The 18,998-nt window shown below is 42.4% G+C and overlaps 1 protein-coding gene and 1 non-coding gene across 2 annotated transcripts in view; both read left to right on the top strand.

Annotated features, from left to right (window-relative positions):
* The window catches only part of SF3B3 (splicing factor 3b subunit 3), a 30,902-nt gene that overhangs the window by 3,517 nt on the left and 8,387 nt on the right, over positions 1-18,998 (top strand). Inside the window, exons 5-19 of the mRNA XM_062586400.1 lie at positions 534-675; positions 1,777-1,889; positions 2,682-2,819; positions 3,860-3,963; positions 5,180-5,345; positions 5,837-5,932; positions 6,463-6,535; positions 11,797-11,948; positions 12,357-12,512; positions 12,946-13,101; positions 14,018-14,161; positions 14,854-14,976; positions 16,493-16,647; positions 17,820-17,994; positions 18,770-18,975. Of these exons, the coding sequence (XP_062442384.1) occupies positions 534-675; positions 1,777-1,889; positions 2,682-2,819; positions 3,860-3,963; positions 5,180-5,345; positions 5,837-5,932; positions 6,463-6,535; positions 11,797-11,948; positions 12,357-12,512; positions 12,946-13,101; positions 14,018-14,161; positions 14,854-14,976; positions 16,493-16,647; positions 17,820-17,994; positions 18,770-18,975 (2,099 nt within the window). The remainder of the gene's footprint in view (positions 1-533; positions 676-1,776; positions 1,890-2,681; positions 2,820-3,859; positions 3,964-5,179; positions 5,346-5,836; positions 5,933-6,462; positions 6,536-11,796; positions 11,949-12,356; positions 12,513-12,945; positions 13,102-14,017; positions 14,162-14,853; positions 14,977-16,492; positions 16,648-17,819; positions 17,995-18,769; positions 18,976-18,998) is intronic.
* On the top strand, positions 2,100-2,179 carry LOC134146474 (small nucleolar RNA SNORD111). Its single transcript, XR_009959853.1, has one exon. It is a non-coding gene; the product is annotated as a small nucleolar RNA SNORD111 (small nucleolar RNA).

Here is an 18,998-nt window from a genome sequence, read left to right as displayed (position 1 = left end):
GGGTTTGTCTGCTTTGGGTTGTGTAGCTGTAAGCACTCTGAATAAGTACGTGAGGAAGGTATGGAGGCTAATGGTAACTATTTTGTTAAGTCAGACCTTTGTGTTGTAATGTAGATGTGCCCTAAAACCTGTTTGATCTCAAGAGAGGACAGAGGTATGATTGCCAGCTAGAAATCCTAAGAATCCTGATCGTACTCTAGGGGGGGATATCGACAAGTGTTTGTTGGTACATCCATGTGCAAAAGCTACTGTTGTAAAATCACCAAAGCTTTTATTCTTGTGTTGCAAGTCTGCGTTGCCTTTGTGTTTGACAGCAAGCTGTGTTATTGTACAGTAGCAGACTACGGCTGATGATCATCTTGCTCTGTGGAGATACAGAGCTCCTGCTGCTCTAGGCTTCATTCTCTGAATGTTTTCAAAACGCTGCTGCTTTGGTTATACATTCTTGATGTGTTCTAAGTCTGAGGATGTTTTCTCCATGTGACTGGATGCTGTCATTGGCTCAAATGAAATATTCGTGTGCCGTGTTTTAGGAAGCAGACAATGATCCAACAGGAGAAGCAGCAGCCAACACACAGCAGACCTTGACATTTTATGAACTGGACTTGGGTTTGAACCATGTGGTTAGGAAATACAGTGAGCCTTTGGAAGAGCATGGCAACTTCCTTATAACAGGTACTGCCCACCCAGCCACTAAATGATTTTGTTGTAGATACTGACTTAGTTCTGGTTCCTCAGGGAAACAACATCAATATACTGTAGCTCTTAAGAGTTGTTTCAATGATAGTTTGAGCTATTAGTATGAATTAATTCATCTTGGAGTCAGCTAATGACTAAAGGGTTATAGATGGAAATATGCAAGCGTTTTATAGACACAATTGCAACTAGGAGAGTGCTCTGCATTTCTGTTCTTTGAGCTGTACCCTGGAGTCTCTCATTGATCAGAAGCTAGGAGGTGTTAAGTGGAAGCTTAATTAACTTGTAGCAAATTCGAAAGAATGTGTTTTTGTGTAATGCATATGTAACATACGCTGTGGAACTCTAATGTGAGCTGCCAGAAGTTTATATGCATTTGAAAGTGGTGGATTCATGGACTACAATCTCACAGGGGTTGGATGCAAAGCTACTACCTTTGTGTTGGAAAACTTATCAACTGCAGGTTTGCTTCTGAGTAGAATGGAAGCTAGGAGCAAGAGTATCCCTGTGTGCTTGCCCTATTTTTGCCTCTTTTCTAGACTGCTATTAGATACCAAATACTGGACTAGATCTGATCAGTGCTACAATTGTGATAATATCCTCTGTTATGCTGGAATCTCAACAGAAGCATTTTTAAAAACATAGTCTAAAAATGAAAGATGTGTCAGAAAACCATCTGCTGGATTTTTTTTGACAGCAAGCAAACATATCAGTAGCCCAGCTGACAAGTTGCTAATAGATTATTTTGGGCATGTCATGTCTTTCTAGACAAGAATAAGATATGAAGTATAAAAACATAAGCAACTTGTCTTTCCTTTTTCTCCTTCCTGATTCCTTCGTTCTAGCTGCCCTGATGCTAATTAGGAGTCTGGTCCCTTATGCTGACGCAGGGAGTTTACTCAGAGTTGTCCTCTTCAGTAAAAGCAGATTTGTATACGTAGGGGAAATACAGAGTAGTGGGAATATAGAGTAGTGGAAACTATACTGTTTTAAAGAAAATCAAGATAAACATGTTACAAATGATAGTCGGATGTGTGGTAAGAGCTCTTCTTACAGTAACGTTTCTTTGTTGTGTTTCAGTTCCTGGTGGCTCTGATGGCCCTAGTGGTGTGCTGATCTGTTCTGAAAACTACATTACCTATAAAAACTTTGGTGACCAGCCTGATATCAGATGTCCGATTCCCAGGAGACGGGTGAGAATTTTGGGATTCCTCCCTCTTTTAAAAATTGTTTTTGCCAATGCTAAACAAATCCTCAGTATTTGCTGCTTTGGGGTTAAAGGCATTGGTGAGGTTTTCAAGCGAGGGGGGAGAGAGTGGTTACAAAACCTGTCTGCCTAAGCTAGATGATAATCTATCTTACCGGATGCATTTGTTTTCTGCGAGGGAAGGCTAGGGTGGGTGTAGCCTGAAGTGATGAGTTTGGTTCATGTCTCTTCTCTGAGATTTATGCTGGAGATAGTCCAATGACTCTGATCAGGCACCAGTGTGGCAGCAGTGGCAGTTTTAAGATAGGGTTGCTTGAGGCAGTGAGTCATGGTTACCATCATGAATGCAGGTGAATTTGATAGCTGCTCCATTGCATCTAATGCTGCCTCCTCCAGTGTTGCAAATCATCCTGTACCTTGGCATGTGCCTAAAGCACCATCAAAGGGCAGGTGCTAAGAAACAGCTTTCTTTACATTGCAGCCCTCACCTTCTGTGGTTAGTTTTGATGTGCAGGAGCTGTCTGGGGAGGACAGCAAAAGAAATAGAAGGTGGAATGCTTAGGCAAAATGTCTTAAAAATGTATTTCTCTGTGGGGGAAAGGTGTACCAAGGGTATTCCAGGTGTGACAGAGGGGATGTGATTTGAGCTGAAAGCTTGAGAGCCTCTACATGTACTCTTAGCCACCTGTGAAATGGAAATGCTTCAGTCAGTGAAACTACCTCTGTACTTGCCAGGTGAATCTTTGCCACCAGTGACCTCTAATTTCTTTCTTGACAGAATGACTTGGATGACCCAGAGAGAGGTATGATATTTGTCTGCTCTGCTACACACAAGACCAAGTCCATGTTCTTTTTCCTGGCCCAGACAGAGCAGGGAGACATCTTCAAAATTACTCTAGAGACTGATGAAGACATGGTAAGGATCAGTTGAGGAGGAACCAAAGCACTCCTTGAGAAGAGTCCTTAGTCCATTGTTCTTCCTCATTCTCTTAAGTGATAAATATTTTATACTGTATTTTTAGCTGGTGTGTGTTCTATATGATTTATAATACAGTTGCAGCAACAATTTTAACTGCTGTTTGTTTGTATAGAGACAAAAAGGTGAGGTTTACAAAATCATGAGACTTAAGCTGCAACATCACTTGGGCATATTCTAAACGTTCTACAGGCAGTCCTTTCTCCAAAAGATACATTGCAAAATGTGGCTCATGAACATTTTAGAGGCTATTCCATAATCTGATTTTGGGGAGCTTCATTTCTCTTGATCACAGTAGTTGCTCTCCATTTCGTCTCTTAATTGAATAGTTACATGCTGTAATCTTTTTTTTTTTTTTTTTTTTTGATGTAGCTGTCTTCGTAGGGCTAGTCTGTGTGTTGAAATAACAAACTTGTATTGAAGTGGCTTGCTGCTGCTTGTCCTAGTATTTTGTGTTAAAAAAACTCTGCTGCAGAGAATCATTTGAGTTTTTTGATTAATGATGAATGCTAGGTCTTCATCTAAACATGGCAAATCTGGTACAAAGGTTAAAAGTGCAGCATCTTTAAGTGCCTTAATACTGTTTTGGGATGTTTCACTGAGAACTATTGTGTCTATATGTAGAAATTTGCTCAGGACAGTTACTTTTTTCATATGTCCAGAAATGTGTGGTGTTTAATGCTGTAGGAATGTAAGAGGATTTTTTTATTACTTGAAGAAAGCTTGCTATTTGCCTAGCTGTTTCTTCAAACTTACTGAGTATGTCAAAAACCAGAAAGCATTTTGAAAACACAGGATTTCTTTATTTTAAGAATTTGTTAGATTTTTGTGCCGAAGTAATGATGTGACTGTATTTGAAACACACTCTTGCCTCCTTTCTTTGGAGATGATTCCTGGGAAGCTATTCTTACTAGATTGTGCATGTACTGCTCTAGTATTTATGTTACTAGTACAGTCAATTCTCTTTTGGACACTTTCAGGTAACAGAGATTCGGCTGAAATACTTTGACACTGTTCCTGTAGCTGCTGCCATGTGCGTGCTGAAGACAGGGTTTCTCTTTGTGGCATCTGAATTTGGAAACCAGTGAGTAAACAATTTTACTACAGTGCTTTCCCCCTGAACCAGATTGTTTCTGTTCACAACTGCAGACTGACCTATGACAGATAAAGATAACGTGTCTGTTTTAGTAGGTGACTTAATGATTTGTTCACATGCTTTGAGCAGAGCAATTGGCTTAGACTGACTGAACGGGGAATTTTCTTGTTGTCTTAAACTAAATATTGCAGTGCAGGGAACAGAAGATTGCGTGCTTGGCTTAATAGGTTCTGGAAGGCTTGAACACTTGCAGTTCATGTAGTTTTCAAATGATAGAGTGATACATTATCCTTAAACTAGTTTGATCATCTTTTATGTGAACTTTCGAGTGTATTACAAAGCATTACAAAATGCTTTGGCTCACACAGAAGTGGACAGTTTTTTTAATCAAGTAACTTCAAGGTGCTTTGTTTAACACATGTATTCTCAAGAGCTTTCTCACTTGATATTTTGCAGTCTAGAGTGTTCGGAAGACTCAAAAATAACTTTGCATGCCTCTGAGCATGACTTAAGCGTGCAAATGTAGGATTCACTTGAACAGAGATTAATACTGTTTTTAGGCTACCTCTGCAGAGTTAGCCACCTGGGGGAGCTCCAGCCAGTTTATAGTGAATCTAAATTCAGTTGTATAAGCCAAGCTTTTGAATAAGTCTTATTTGTTTGAGTTTTATTAAAAAACAAGTAAATCACTCTTTCTGGGTGGATTTCCTTCCCCTCACCCCCAATGTTTAACTTTATGATTGTAATATTTAGGCTCACAAAATGGAATAGGGAGGGGTTTAAAAATAATTAGGTGAGAGTATTCCCATAAAACACAACTGTGGAGTTGGAGCATTAGCCACTGGCCTTGCTCTTTGTCTTAGCTGTCAATTAGTGCTTTGGCTGTAATGCAAGAAAATCTCAAAGGCTCAGGGGTAAGCAAAGCAAACGCTGGAACTCTGAGCTACCATGCCAGTGACGGCTACCAAAGAGAAAACTTTGATTTTCTTGCAGACATCTTATCTGGTTCCCTTTTAACATTCTTCCTGTCACCAAGAAAACAATCCTCAAGGCTAAATTTTAATAGCTGTATAACATAGGGAAGGATTTCCTCCTCCTCTCTCCCCCTCCATCCCTGCCCCCAAATATTTTGCTGAGCCTAACTTATAGAAGGCTTCATGAGCTTTGTACTGAATATCCTGTTGCTCTTGACTTCTCTCCGAAGTTACCTGTACCAGATAGCTCACCTGGGTGATGATGATGAGGAGCCAGAATTCTCTTCTGCCATGCCCCTTGAGGAAGGAGATACGTTCTTTTTTCAGCCACGACCTCTCAAGAACCTGGTGCTGGTGGATGAATTGGACAGTTTATCTCCTATTCTGTGTTGTCAGGTATGTTGTCCCGTTCATCATGTACATAAATATTTCTCACTTATCAAGGCAGTTAATGATAAATAGATGATCTTGTTATCTCCATTTTTCTGTTGAGTGTTTGCCTGTAAGCAGTGTAATCAGAGGTACATTGTCTCTGGTTTCCAGAAATACTGTACTGTACTAGATGCTGATAGAAAAGCAAATCTACTAAATTCTTAATTTCTTAAGCCTGGTACCAGACCCGGCATTCTTCTGTTGCTGTGGCAGTAAATGTGTATCTAGAAATAGGGTGCCAGCCAGCAGTCTTGTGCAGGTCCTCTGCATTGACTGTTAGACCAGTTCCTTGTCTATTCTGCAGAAAAATTGATTAAAATTTGACATTATTTTGGTGCAGTGGGTGGCACACCCTGTAGCATCTTCACTGTTTTTAGTGGTCACATTCTAAACACAATATAGCTTGATTTTTATTTTCTTTTACTGTCAGTATTTGACACTATTTCTCCATGCAGATAGCGGATCTGGCCAATGAAGACACACCCCAATTATATGTGGCCTGCGGCCGGGGGCCCCGGTCATCTCTGAGGGTTCTAAGACATGGACTTGAGGTAAGACTTCCAGCACTTAGCAAGAACTGCTTTAGAGGCAGGAACACTGGAATAAAGTCTGTGAAATAAAGGTGCTGAAATGAAGGGGGTTTTCTTTAGTCTAGAAAGAGAGCAACTTTCTCCAGTCATGCTTTCTGAAAATAGAAAAATTCTGTTGCTTATTTTTAGCCTCAAAGGCTTTTTGTTCAGTTAACTTTAGCCGTGTGCATTTGCTCTCTTCTGCTACTTGTGTATTGAGTTGGAGCACTCTAGGTGTCTGTGCCAGCTGCTGCTGATCTCTGCTGGCAGTGGGTGAGCCTGTTTTAAAGCCGATTATCTGGAGCTTTAATATGAGACATTATAACATCTATGATGAACGTATTCTACCCTGTAGCCCATCTGGCATGAGGAGAGAGTATTGGAACTAGGGATTTGTTAGCTTTCCTGTCCAGTTTTGTAGTGTACTAACTGGTGATTGTTCAGTGACTTGTTGTAATAGATTTTCATCTGAACAGCCGTTTTTTAAAAAGAAGCTGGTTCTTGTTTCTTAGGTGTCTGAAATGGCTGTCTCAGAGCTGCCCGGTAACCCCAATGCTGTATGGACTGTGAGGAGACATGTTGAAGGTATGCAGTACATCCCAAAGCACAGAGAAGTGATGATATTTTTTTGTCCAAGGAGAAAGGAAAGCATGATGTTTGTATGCTGTCCCAAAAGTTCTGATCTGAATCAGTAACCTGATTTGTACTTAAAAGCCACCCTCTGTTCCCCTAAAATTGTCAGCTGACATTCTAACAAAGCACCTGCCTGCAGCTGCATCTGGTGCCCAGTGTGCTGCATCAGATGTGCATTTCCAACCTAAAGCTGCTGAGCTTCTTATCCTTTCCCATTTCCCATAAATTCTTGCTCTGACATCAGTAGATGCTGATTATGCTTTTTGTTGGAGCATACTTGCTCTTCTGTATATGCCTGCTGACAACTAGAGTAATCAACTCTTTGTGAGAGTGGGATTCAAATCATGGAACAAAGAAGAAAAGTAAATCGGCAACAATATCTGTATTTTATTACTTCCCTCCATGCATATCTGCAAAGAAAACATTCTGCTTAGGCTAGGACACACTTCCTATTCAAAGACCCAGCAGTGCATAAGCAGCTGATTTCAGGAAGGTCAAGATTTGAAATTGGCAGAATGTACTTTTTTCTTCTTCTTCCTGATCTGAAACAATGGATTTGTCTTAAGCATAAGAGGAAGAACAGTCCTCAGTCCTGCCTTTCTCATGGAGGCAAGAACAGAGTTCTACAGACACACGTATAAAGCCTGAAATGAAGCCATGCTGGTTACTGATAGTCTCCATGATTATTTCTGAGGCAGTGTTTTGTAAAAAAAAAATCTTGCAAACACGTCCTATAGTTTTGTGGACTGGATGTTGAAGTGTCAGATTGTTGCAGTAGAGACCTTATCCTGCTGTGGTGAAACGGTATCTTGTTTTAAGCAGTCTTGGGGAGTAGCATGTCTTCCAGTGGGCCAGGAGCCCTGTGGGAATTCCAGACACTGCTGTGGAATTTACCTTGCCACCTGAGAGCTGCCTTCAGTTTCTGTACTCATGTTCTGAAACTCGCATACAGCCTGAACAAACCCTGCTCCAATCTTCTGGAAAATGAGTTGGTAACGTTCATTTCCTCAGAGACCAAGGCTTCTGGCATCACCTGTGTTTATAGTTTAAAACCTTTTCTAGTGGGTCTTCAGAGGATCACTTTGACTTTTCAGGAGATAGAGGACTACTGCTAATCTACATAAAACAGACCAGTCTCACTGTTTTTATTTCCTCCCTAATAGCAAATTTTCCAGGTTCCAGCATGAAGATCTCTGTTTTCTGCTTGGAAAGGCTAGAATTTGTAGCTGTTGACAGCCATACTGCTTTTCAAATGTAGTTTAAAATTATGTTAAACTGATTCCCAAGTTTGACTTCTGAAACAGTTTTAATGGGTTTTATCCAGAAAGATTGCGGAACCTTTCAAACACGTATCTAATCTTGAAACTGCCCGAGTGCTGTTTCTTGAGTGTTCAGCTGGCAGTGTCAGGTTGCCTGGCTCTGCCCGGATGCCACAGCGAGCACATGCTGCAAGGCCTCTGTAAGACACATACAGGTTTGCAGCCTTCAAAGCAGATACTAACCCTGGCTGGTACGTGGTGATACACACTACCAATACCAAGCCTCTTTTTCTCTTCCACAGGTGGCTGGTGGTGGAGGTGCTGATCACCACAGGTGTGTACTACTGCTAGGGGCTACTGTGCTGTCCCACAGGTTACCCACAAAGAATCCCAAAATCATGGGGCTGCTTTTATGCTGAGCTTTCCAGTAAATGAATTCCAGAAGCTGTTGTGTAGTTGGAAATCTTGCATTTGTATTTCAGGAGCTGAGGAATATAAAGCACCTCCCATTCTACTTCACGATCTTTTGGGAACAGAATAATTGACTATGTCTCTGCAGAATAATCTTTTTTTTTTTCTTTTTTTCTTTTTGCTAAAAGTGGAGGTGCACATTTTAAGGGTGTTTTCAGCTCCCTTCTAGAGTTAGGGCTGGCTCCCAATCAATTTATACAGTCTTTCAAGAGAAAATGATCAAGTGTACTGTGAGCATCTGTAAAGGATTGCTGACATGGGGTTGCCCTGTGGTTATGTGATGGGCCTGTCCATCAGACAAAGAAGGGGTTGGGAGCTGGACCAAGCACTCTTTTTGTGGTCAAATATAGAGGTCTGGGGAGTTAGATGGTTTTGTGTGTTCTACTGCATGGATGTATGCGAGCTGAGGCTTAGCAGTCTGCATTCACTTCCTGACACTCGTGCATGAAAAACAATGTGCAGTGAGTCATGGCCGTAGAGTTCTCTATGAAATAGTAAACAGAAGTCCAGGAAAATGTGCTGTCATCCCATCAGATTTTTCTAAATGAGAATAATCCTGAATTTTGTCACTGTTCATCTTTTTGTTCACTGAACCCATCTGAACTGGTGGTGACTGCATTCATATCAGTGCAAACTTAAATGCTGTGGAGCATGTTAAAACTGGATCAGGCATGGACTAGCTTAAAAGAATGGAATTCTGTTGGGCAAACTCAAACTGAATTCATGACAAATAACAAAAAGGACAGTAGTGTATAGTTCATGGACTGAAATGTGATGTTTTCGTGACTGATCATGATGGATCTACGAAGCTGCGGAAAACTTGTAATGAAGCCACAAGAGAATGAGTCCAGCTGGGATTCCTCAGAGTCATTAAAATGTCTCTCTTACCAGCTCTGTGTGCTGCAAGGAGCTAACTGGAGCAATTACAGTAGTAATAAGCCTCACTGAAGTTTTGTGTTTGCATACAAAATAATGTCTATCTGTTCAGAACTCTGGGCAGTGTGATGTTGTGCTTGGGATTGTGCAGAGCTAAGTAGATACCTTTTCATATAAAATAGATACCGCTCTTCTTTTTCTAACTGAGAGTATTTCTCAGTGTGCTGCAGGGATTTAGTACCTAATTTTCAGCTAGGCTGCGGTATTTTCTAAAGCAAAATTGTATTGTTGAAATCTAGATGAATGCATCTTATTCACTGACTTCATTCTGCTAAATCAAACTCTTTATTTGAAAGGCTCCAGCAGAGGGGCATTAAGCAGCACTAGTAGACTTCAAGCAAAAATGCACTTGTCAGTATTACTGACACAGAATTAAAGGCGCGCTCTAATATAACTGTAAATCAGTGAAAAGAAAGAGCTAAAAGTATTAAGAGGTAGGAATGAGTTTGGCCTGAAGTAGTACTAAGGGAATCTGTTTCGCTTTCAAGTGGGAATTCTTTGTCCTGCTCCAGATCACATGGTAACCTCCAGCTGGGACAGGGTGGTTTATCAGGAGAATGACAACCCCCAGGGAGAAAGGCAGCGGCTCTCAAGAAGTTTGGAAAACAATGATCTTCTCTGAAATGAATTTTTAGAACATCCTGTTTACAGGGTATTTATGAATTAAGGGCTTAGCCAGCGAACTACTAGAATTTCTTTTAAAAGCGGTCGAGGAATTCTTATAGACTTCTGGTAAAAATGCATGCAACTTTCAGGAGGAGCTGTTAATTTAGTGTAGAAAATAAGCAGTGTGTAATGGTGGACATTCTACTGATCTCTTACCATCTGTTGTTACGTTAGAGAAATTGTCGTATTAAGTCAAGTATTTAAATAGTTGGCCTTACTGATCAGTTTTGGTGTACAGATTCAGAAACCACATTTTAGGATTTAGGCTATAGTCACTTGAACTAGTGATGGAGTTTGTGCAACAGGCCAGCGTTGGAATGGCTTTAATTACACTAAGCTCTTCAGTCTGATCAGCACTGTGGCCTGTATACCAGATGCTGGAGGGAAGTTGTTTAGTTTTTTGATTTTTTTTGTTTTGTTTTGTTTTTAAACTTGCATATTTTCAGCTCTATGTAAGAACTTTCCTTTCTAAGTGTGACACAGCAGGTCTGGCAGTACCTCCCTCTAAATAGGGTGGGTAAGAAAAGGATCAGTTCCTGAAACCATTTTTTCAGTTAACCGTATTCAGTTGCTTTTTAAGCTGCTTTGTGGTATTTGCTGGCATGCTGTATTCATCCCAGTGAGTTTTCTATTTTTTTTTTCTGTAGTTAGAAGTTCATTAGTCACTTTTTCTGTATGTTCCACATGTGCTAACTGGGGGGAAGTTCTGTTCAAGGGCCAACATTGTGACAGCTCTGTTAAGCTTTCACCTCTGTTAATTGTCTTGTAGTATGTTGTCTAAGTCTGAGCTTTGGGTTGAATCAGTTAAACTGGGGAATTTCTTCTTCTTAAGAAATAGTGTTTGCATAACAACAGCATCAGAAGTGTCATGTTGCTTGTCTGAGGCAGTATTAATCCTCTGCTGAGGCTCCTGGCTCAATTTCCCAACAGGCTTCCTTGTTTCTGTTACTTTTTTTATTCCGTTTTAATGAGGCTCTCTACTTCTCTGTAATACCTGTCAGTTTCTGCAGAATGAAGATGGACGACAGTAGACAGAAGCATTCCCTTTATCCAGTCCTCGTAGCCTTGTTTCCGCATTTCCGTGTGAACTCTTCTAACTATTCTGGTTAGCGTAGCTCCTCCACCTCCACGCTACTGTGCTCATAGCTATCTCTTTTGGGAGAAGCCAGCACTGGAGATAGAAAAAATACTGTCCGTATTCCAGTAGAAGTAAAGATTAATATTTGCTTGGTCTTAAAAACATGCTGTTTCTCATCCCAGGAGTCTGTAAGGGTTGCTTTATGAATGTAAGGTAATTTAACTTCTGGATGAGGGTAGAGCAGGCTAGCCCTGAGCTGCTGCACCCTAATGCAGCAGCTAATCTAATGCACCCTAATCGTTCTCTGCAGCCTCTTATTGCATGGCTGCTGGGTGGAGAGGTGGTCATGCAAACTGCTGTGCATGGGGTCCATGGTGCGATTTCTGCAGATAGACTCTGTTTGTTTAGGTTATTTGGGCAGACCATTTCATTTGATGTCTTTGGCTGTTAAATCTGGATTCGATTCTTTGTGTCAGGTGGGGCAATGTTTCTGGACCTCTCGCTATCAGCGGAAAAAAGCAGGCAGGAATGTTGTTGCCAGAATCCAGAGTATCATGAGTTGACCCTGTATCTGGACCGTTATTTGATCCCGTGGCTCAGTGTTGCACTGTTTGGAGTCTAGCAGTGGCTGGCTTTTGTGCAGCATGTCCTAGAACGAACTTGTGTAAGATTGTTGGCAGATGTAATTATTGCTGGAATTCTGTTGAAGAGTAACTGCTAAACATCTGTCAGACTTGTGATTTTGTTGAGAGATTTGACATTTATTTAATCAACAGCCTTTTTTCCATGTTTCCTTTGACCAGATGAATTTGATGCCTATATCATTGTGTCCTTCGTAAATGCCACACTGGTGCTGTCTATCGGAGAGACTGTAGAAGAAGTGACGGATTCTGGGTTCCTGGGTACTACACCCACCTTGTCCTGCTCCCTTCTTGGGGATGATGCTTTGGTACAGGTAATGAATAGCTTTTTTTGACATACCCACTCATGTCTGCCACTCTGTTTGCTGTAGGGCCATGGTTTCTACAGTAGTGCAATACATGTCACGCCAAAAGTTGTGTATGGACAGAGAATGCCATTTACTCAGGCTTACTCCTTTTATATCTTGCTAATGATGCCTGACCACCTGAGGATGGTCCTAAGCTTCAGTGAGAGGACAGTGGTTTGTTGCTGTAGTTCAAAGGCGTGATGCCTCCAGCTGGCAAGTAGCTTTGTCCTCATTTAGCTTGCATTATAACTAACAGATCAGTGCTGCCAGGAGAGGTATTTGCGTTTAGTCCTTCTGTGTCAGAATCACAAGTGAGATGGGAGTTACAAAGTGGTGGTAAATACAGGAATTAATATATGACCTCTCCTCTTTTAGGTGTATCCAGATGGTATCCGGCACATCCGAGCAGATAAGAGGGTAAATGAATGGAAGACTCCAGGGAAGAAAACCATTGTCAAGTGTGCTGTGAACCAGAGACAAGTAGTGATAGCACTGACTGGAGGAGAACTGGTTTACTTTGAGATGGACCCGGTATGTGTATTAATGTTCTGAACGATTTCAGAGGAACAGGGAAGAATATGGGGCGTGCTAGAGATTGATCCCTGAGCAAACCTGAAAAAAAGGGTTCTGTAGCGAACCCTTCTAGGATGGGTTGATCCAAGCTCTGCATGACTGGGTTGTGACTCTCTGATTTAGATGAGTTAATGGCTAATTGAAATCTCTGAAGTTTAAAACTGAGGCTGGAAATCGTGAACTTCCCTGCTGCTGTTCTGGTTCTGAATTGTAGCTGAAATGAAACTGGAAAGAAATAGTAAAAGGTAGAGATATAATAAAAATTCATCTTAAATCAAGACAGTATCCTAAGAAGCTGGGAGGGGGAGGCTTAGAAAGTTGTTTTGGAGCTAGTTTGTCCCCATTGGCTAATTAATAATTTTCTAGTGGCTTTTTGTTTGTTTTTGCTCAGTCAGGACAACTGAACGAGTATACAGAGAGAAAGGAGATGTCGGCTGATGTGGTTTGCATGAGCTTGGCCAATGTTCCACCTGGGGAGCAGCGCTCCCGGTTCCTTGCTGTCGGGTTGGTGGACAACACTGTCAGAATAATTTCTCTTGACCCTTCGGTAAGTAGTTGTTTTGTTTTTGCCTCTCTGCCTTTTCCATTGGCTTAAAATCTTCAGATTGATGCTCTAGAGGTGGACTCTGTCCGTGTTCAGCTGCGTGGTCAGGAATGAATAGCTTACATGCGGCTTTTTTCCTCTGCTGAGTTGGATAAAAGTATGGCTTTTGAGGCTATCCTGTAATAGGTTCCTTTGTTTTATCAAGTCTCACTCGTGCCTAGAGGCTCAACTGATGAGGAGCAAAAGCATCTTTTCGTTTTTCTATCTCACTGCTTTTACCGGTAGTAAAAGTAGACTCATTCTGCAAGCAAGTTAGCAGCAATCCAGCCTTGTCTTTCCTGTACCTGCAGCAGATGAGTGTTTAAAAGATAACTAAAATAACATCAGCTTTGCTCAAGTTTCTCCATGCTAAATAACTGTAAATTTTATGCCAGAACAGTTTGGCCTAAAATCCTATGTTTTACTACCTGTCCTCAGCTGAAGCACTTGTAGCTAAGCTGTGTTTGGGAAAGCTTTACTGCGTCCAGCTCCTCGTCTTCTGTGGTCCCCAGGGCTATCACTGCTTTCTTCCCAAAATCCACAGAGCTGGCAGACCTTACCAGCTTCCCCTAACTCAGCATGCAACAAGAGTTGCCTCCACGGTAGATAACCTTGAGTTTGAGGGGTAGAAACTCATTGTAGTATGGTTCAGGGCTACTGGGCTACTCACATTAGTGAGTAGAAGTGCTTTCGGAGGTGAGATGAACCTGCAGCTCTTGTGCACTAGGAAACCAGAATTAAACCTGTTGTGATTTTTGTGTTGAGTATTTCCTTCTGCAGATCTAAAGGGGAGCCTTTAGGCTCCTTACAAGCAGCCTGACTCCTCTGGCTGTGGCAAACATTGCTGATTATTGTGATATCTCTCTTTTGCTTCTCACAGGATTGCTTACAGCCACTGAGTATGCAGGCCCTTCCTGCACAGCCCGAATCGCTGTGTATTGTGGAGATGGGTGGCACAGAGAAGCAGGATGAGCTGGGGGAGAGGGGCTCCATTGGCTTCCTGTACCTGAACATTGGATTGCAGGTGAGATATGCCTACCTACTTCTGACAGGCCTGTCTTGGTGAGAGGCATTGCTAAATAGCCTTGTCATCATGCAGTGAAACAACACAAAGCCTGACTGTTCCCTGTGTGTTACAACATGCATAACAACTGTAACTGGGGAATTCACTTCCAGAAAGAGGGCAAGTCCTAAAAATTTCTGGGTAAAATGTTGTTGGCTGTTTTCCAGAAACTGCCTGTAGGGCAGAGTATCAAAAAAGAAGTGAGTGCCCACAACCACATGCTCTGTTCTAATAACCCTGCTGTTGCACAGCTTTTATTGTATCCAGTATTAACTCTGTGATCTTTGATCAAAAAATGTTTTGACAATCCAACATGTGAAAATAATCAGAATGGTCTATGTTCTTTCACATGCCTTGAGTTTGATGTCAGAATGCAAATTCTTCTTAAGTAACACTGGGTTTTGGGGTAAATGCTTTGCACTGGGAAGGATTAGGCTCTGGAGTCAGTTTCAGGCTGTATGCTATGTATTAATTTTTTTAATATTAAGAACCAATTTAGATATAGCTTGGCAGAAACAGGTTGTATCAAAAGCCAGGAAAACAAAATCCTAATTCTTCAGAAATTGCCTCTTCTGTTTTGACTAATGTGATGACTGTAGCTACTATTTCTTCTCTCTAATTGTGACCTAACCTTTCGGTTTACTAATATCAAGAATGGTGTGCTGCTGCGAACTGTCCTGGACCCTGTTACTGGTGATCTTTCCGATACCAGGACCAGATACCTTGGCTCACGACCTGTGAAACTCTTCCGAGTCCGAATGCAAGGTCAAGAGGCGGTGAGTGAAGCAGGATCCCACAGAGTGCGGATCTGCTCCCCCGACACAGTGTCCTGGTTTTCCTTTGCGATGGGCAGGGTGGGGAAGCATCCTTATAGCACAGCAGGACCCTCTGGGTAAGGGTGGGAAGTAGAATGACTTCATTAGGCAGCTGCCTGGCTTGCAGTTTGCTCTTCTAGAAGCAGCCTTGTTCGTGCTGGTATTCCCCTCACTTCCAAAGAAGTGATGTATAGTGCTGCTTTGCCTTCTTTGAACGAGGACCCATCTGACCTGTAGGCTGTGTTTGCAGTGCCTCTGTAAAGCTCTGAGCAGATTCTTTGCCGTAGAGACAGTGAAAAGGCCTGCCTTGCTTGCCTCAGCGCACGGAGGCTAAAAGAGCCCCGTGCAGAAGTTTTGTTAGTCCTCGACTGCTTGATGATGCTGTTCATGGTCGTCTCCTCTGTGCTGAGAATGGTTCAACCAAGGGCTACTCAGCTGACCTGCAAGGTTCAAGGAAAACATCTCTCAGGATTTGGCATAGAGGGAAGAACATGTTTCATCGGCAGTGCCATTTGCAGCCTTCCTGATGTGACACTGGGGAGATCAGCCACCTCCTGCTTGACTCATTTTTGGATGACACTTTCAGGGTTGAGAAATATCGCCAGGCAGTGTAGGGGGCTGGATCTGGAAGTCTGAGCTCTGCTTTAAGGTTATAGTACATGATGTGAATCGTTCGGCCTGCTGCTGCCAGTCTGCCAGCTGTAACTTGGAAGTGAGATGCTTTGCAACCCTAATAGACGATGCTTATAGAATAGATGAATGCTTTTCTGCTTTGAGATCTGCTTCCTTGTCTTACAAAATGGAGGAAGAAAAACCCCCAAAATATATTGCCTGTGGCCAGTGAGTGATAGACTCAAAATAGCCTGTGTGTATTTCGGTGTAATTCCAACCTTTATCGCTGGGGCAGAGTGTGAGGCTGCACTGAAGTTGATTTAGCCAAATGTATAAAGCTTGAAGGGCTTAGAAGTCCATTTACTTCTTGTTTCCTTTACCTTGATTGAAAACAGGCTGTTGATTTTATTTTTCAGTAAGTTTCTCTTTGAGACCCCCAGAGCCCAACACTAAAGCATTGAGATTGCGACAAAGCAGTAAATACTTATTTTAGAAGACATGTTCCCGTTTGCATGGTTATCATTGAAGAAAGGAAGAAAAAATCCCAGCTATGGAAGTATTTGTTGATCTTGGCCTTTTCGGATAAGATAGTTTTTATAGTACCTCAGTGTGAGTGTCCATTGTCTTGATAGTACCTTAGAGTTTTTCTTTGTGCTATACATGATTTCCAGATAAACTATTTCTTGAAGGCAAGCAGTATTTCTGAAGGTATGCTCTGAGCAGGGTGGAATCCACCCACAAGACTTCCCTTTTCCTAGGGGGTAAGAGTCCTGTTGCTGCACTGTGCATTCATTCATTCATATTGCAAGGAGTGAACTTGCACCATCCTCAGATTTGATAATTTGCTGTTGTTTGTCTTTCCCAGGTGCTGGCCATGTCAAGCCGCTCCTGGCTCAGTTATTCCTATCAGTCACGTTTTCACCTGACCCCCTTGTCTTACGAAACACTGGAATTTGCATCTGGTTTTGCTTCGGAGCAGTGCCCAGAGGGCATTGTAGCCATCTCCACAAACACACTGAGGTAAGAACTGATGGAGGAACACTAATATTTCTGAGCTCGTGCCTCAGTCAGAGGAGAGGGTGGTGAATCCTGACTAAACATTCAGAAGGAAAAAGGTAAATGTGTCTTGCCTTAAGAATGAAGGATTTTCAAGGTTGTTTGGTTATGGGTAATGAAAGTTCAAGAGTAGAAACCCTTGAATGGGTTTCAGAAAACAAATGGAAGACAAGGTAGTCTTACTGTCAGTTAGTAGTAGGATGCAGTGCACTTCTCTAATTTGTATTTTCTAACTTGTTTTAAGGAACAAATGTAATTCAAACTATCCTTAAATTCTCAGGTTTGGGGGGAGGGAAGATGTTAATATCTGTGAATCCGTTGTGTATTAGGACTGTGTGGTTTATGATCTCAAATGGCTACTTTGCAGAAACTAGGTCATGTGATTTAAGAAATCAGAGGCATGACAGTGGTGTATTTGTTGCCTATTTTACATTTCAGCTTAGATACTTAATAAAAAGATAAGTGAAAATAATAGAGGAGCACAAATTCAGGAGCTCTGCTTTATGTACTTGAACAGGCACTTTTTTCATATCTATCCTCATTGGAATATTGCAGCATTCATTGCTTTTAAAGGACTCTTTCTTTCTTGAGAGACTTGTGGTTTTTGGTCACCAAATGCCAGAAGAGCTGGCGTTTCAGCTGGCAAGTCACAGGAACTTGGCCGTGCAGGCACTGGCATTTCTCATACCCTCTTAACTAAAGCTCCATTAGAGGAGGATTTGATTACTTGCCAGACAAAGTCTTGTCACATTTAGGTTCAGATGACGTGTTCCCCAAAGATGCCCTTTCCCCCTTCAGTGTGCTCTTTGTTACTCTGAGGATACGTTTGCTTCAGCATCACAGTCCTGTGCCCAAAAGGGACAGGCACTCGGAACTCACCCTGAGACAGTGAGAGCGCCCGAGTTAAAGGCGCTGGACTACAGGGCACACCTGTCCCGCAGCACAGATTCCCATTTAGGATGCTAGTTTTACCCCACTTTCTAGAACTGTTTGCTAGCGGCTGTCTGGCCTGAGGAGGGACTGGCGCTCATCTCTGATGTTGACCAGTTTTACAGACCTAAAGGTCGACTCCAGCCTTGTTCTCTTGGACAGTTGCTTTAGGAATGTGTTGAACGTATCGCATCTTTGTCCCCCAGGATTTTGGCACTGGAGAAGCTGGGGGCAGTCTTCAACCAGGTTGCCTTCCCATTGCAGTACACACCCCGAAAATTTGTCATTCACCCTGAGAGCAACAACCTGATCATCATTGAGACAGACCACAACGCTTACACTGAGGCCACCAAAGCCCAGAGGAAGCAGCAAATGGCTGAGGTAATTGGGATGGGGGACAGGTGTGTGTATATATAAGCTTTCCCCAGAGCTGACTTCTGCAGCTAGACCTCAGCTGCCGTTGCCTGCAAGCTTTTGTGCCCAATGGGCATGCAGCACAGTGCTGGTGCTCAGGTGCAGATGTGTTGGAAGCTCAGTCCTGAGTTGTCCTCCTCCACTTAGGGGGAGTTGACTGCACTGAATGTCAGTCTGCTTGTTCTTCAGTGTTAGTTGCTTCTTAATGGCAGGCTATGGTGTCATATTATCTGGCCTCCTAGTTCTGAAGATATGCTTCAAAACCCAAATTTTGGCAGAATACGTTACTGCTTGATGCTCCTTTCTTTGCCTGTTGTTATGGCACACTTTAAGAACCACATATTGGGGGTCAGTCCTGCTTGTGTAACACTGTTCTCTGGGGTTTTCTGTGACTGAGGATGTTGGAACTTCAGTGGATTAATTTCTTCAGTTTCCCCGATGTTGTTCCTGGAGCTGATGCTTTGGAGAAATAGTTCCCCAGGCAGCTTCCTTGTAGGCAGAGAAGAGCAGATAGTGCTGTGCTTATGAGCTTCAGAGACCCCCTTGGGAATAAGCTTTGGGCAAGTGGAGTCTCCTTTTAAAGCCATAGGATTCAGTGGCTTTCATATGGTTACAGGCGGTACCGTGCCTTGGATTGCCTGCACTTGCGGGGAGAAGGGGTGTCTTCTACATGAAGCCTCAGCATGTCTGGAAAACAAATTCTCTGATCTGTTTTTTTCCCCTATCCTTTAATGTGCCTTAGGAAATGGTGGAGGCTGCGGGTGAAGATGAGCGGGAACTGGCTGCAGAGATGGCTGCAGCCTTTCTGAATGAGAATCTTCCCGAGTCCATCTTTGGCGCTCCCAAGGCGGGAAATGGACAGTGGGCCTCTGTTATCAGGGTGATGAACCCCATCCAAGGAAATACGTTAGATCTAGTCCAACTGGAGCAGAACGAAGCTGCCTTCAGGTAAGAAGCCGTGGCAGATGCAG

Source organism: Rhea pennata, chromosome 13 (genome assembly GCF_028389875.1).
Source record: "Rhea pennata isolate bPtePen1 chromosome 13, bPtePen1.pri, whole genome shotgun sequence".
NCBI lineage: Eukaryota > Metazoa > Chordata > Aves > Rheiformes > Rheidae > Rhea > Rhea pennata.
Note: the sequence above shows the minus strand (reverse complement) of the source record. Positions and strands in the feature narration are given on the sequence as shown.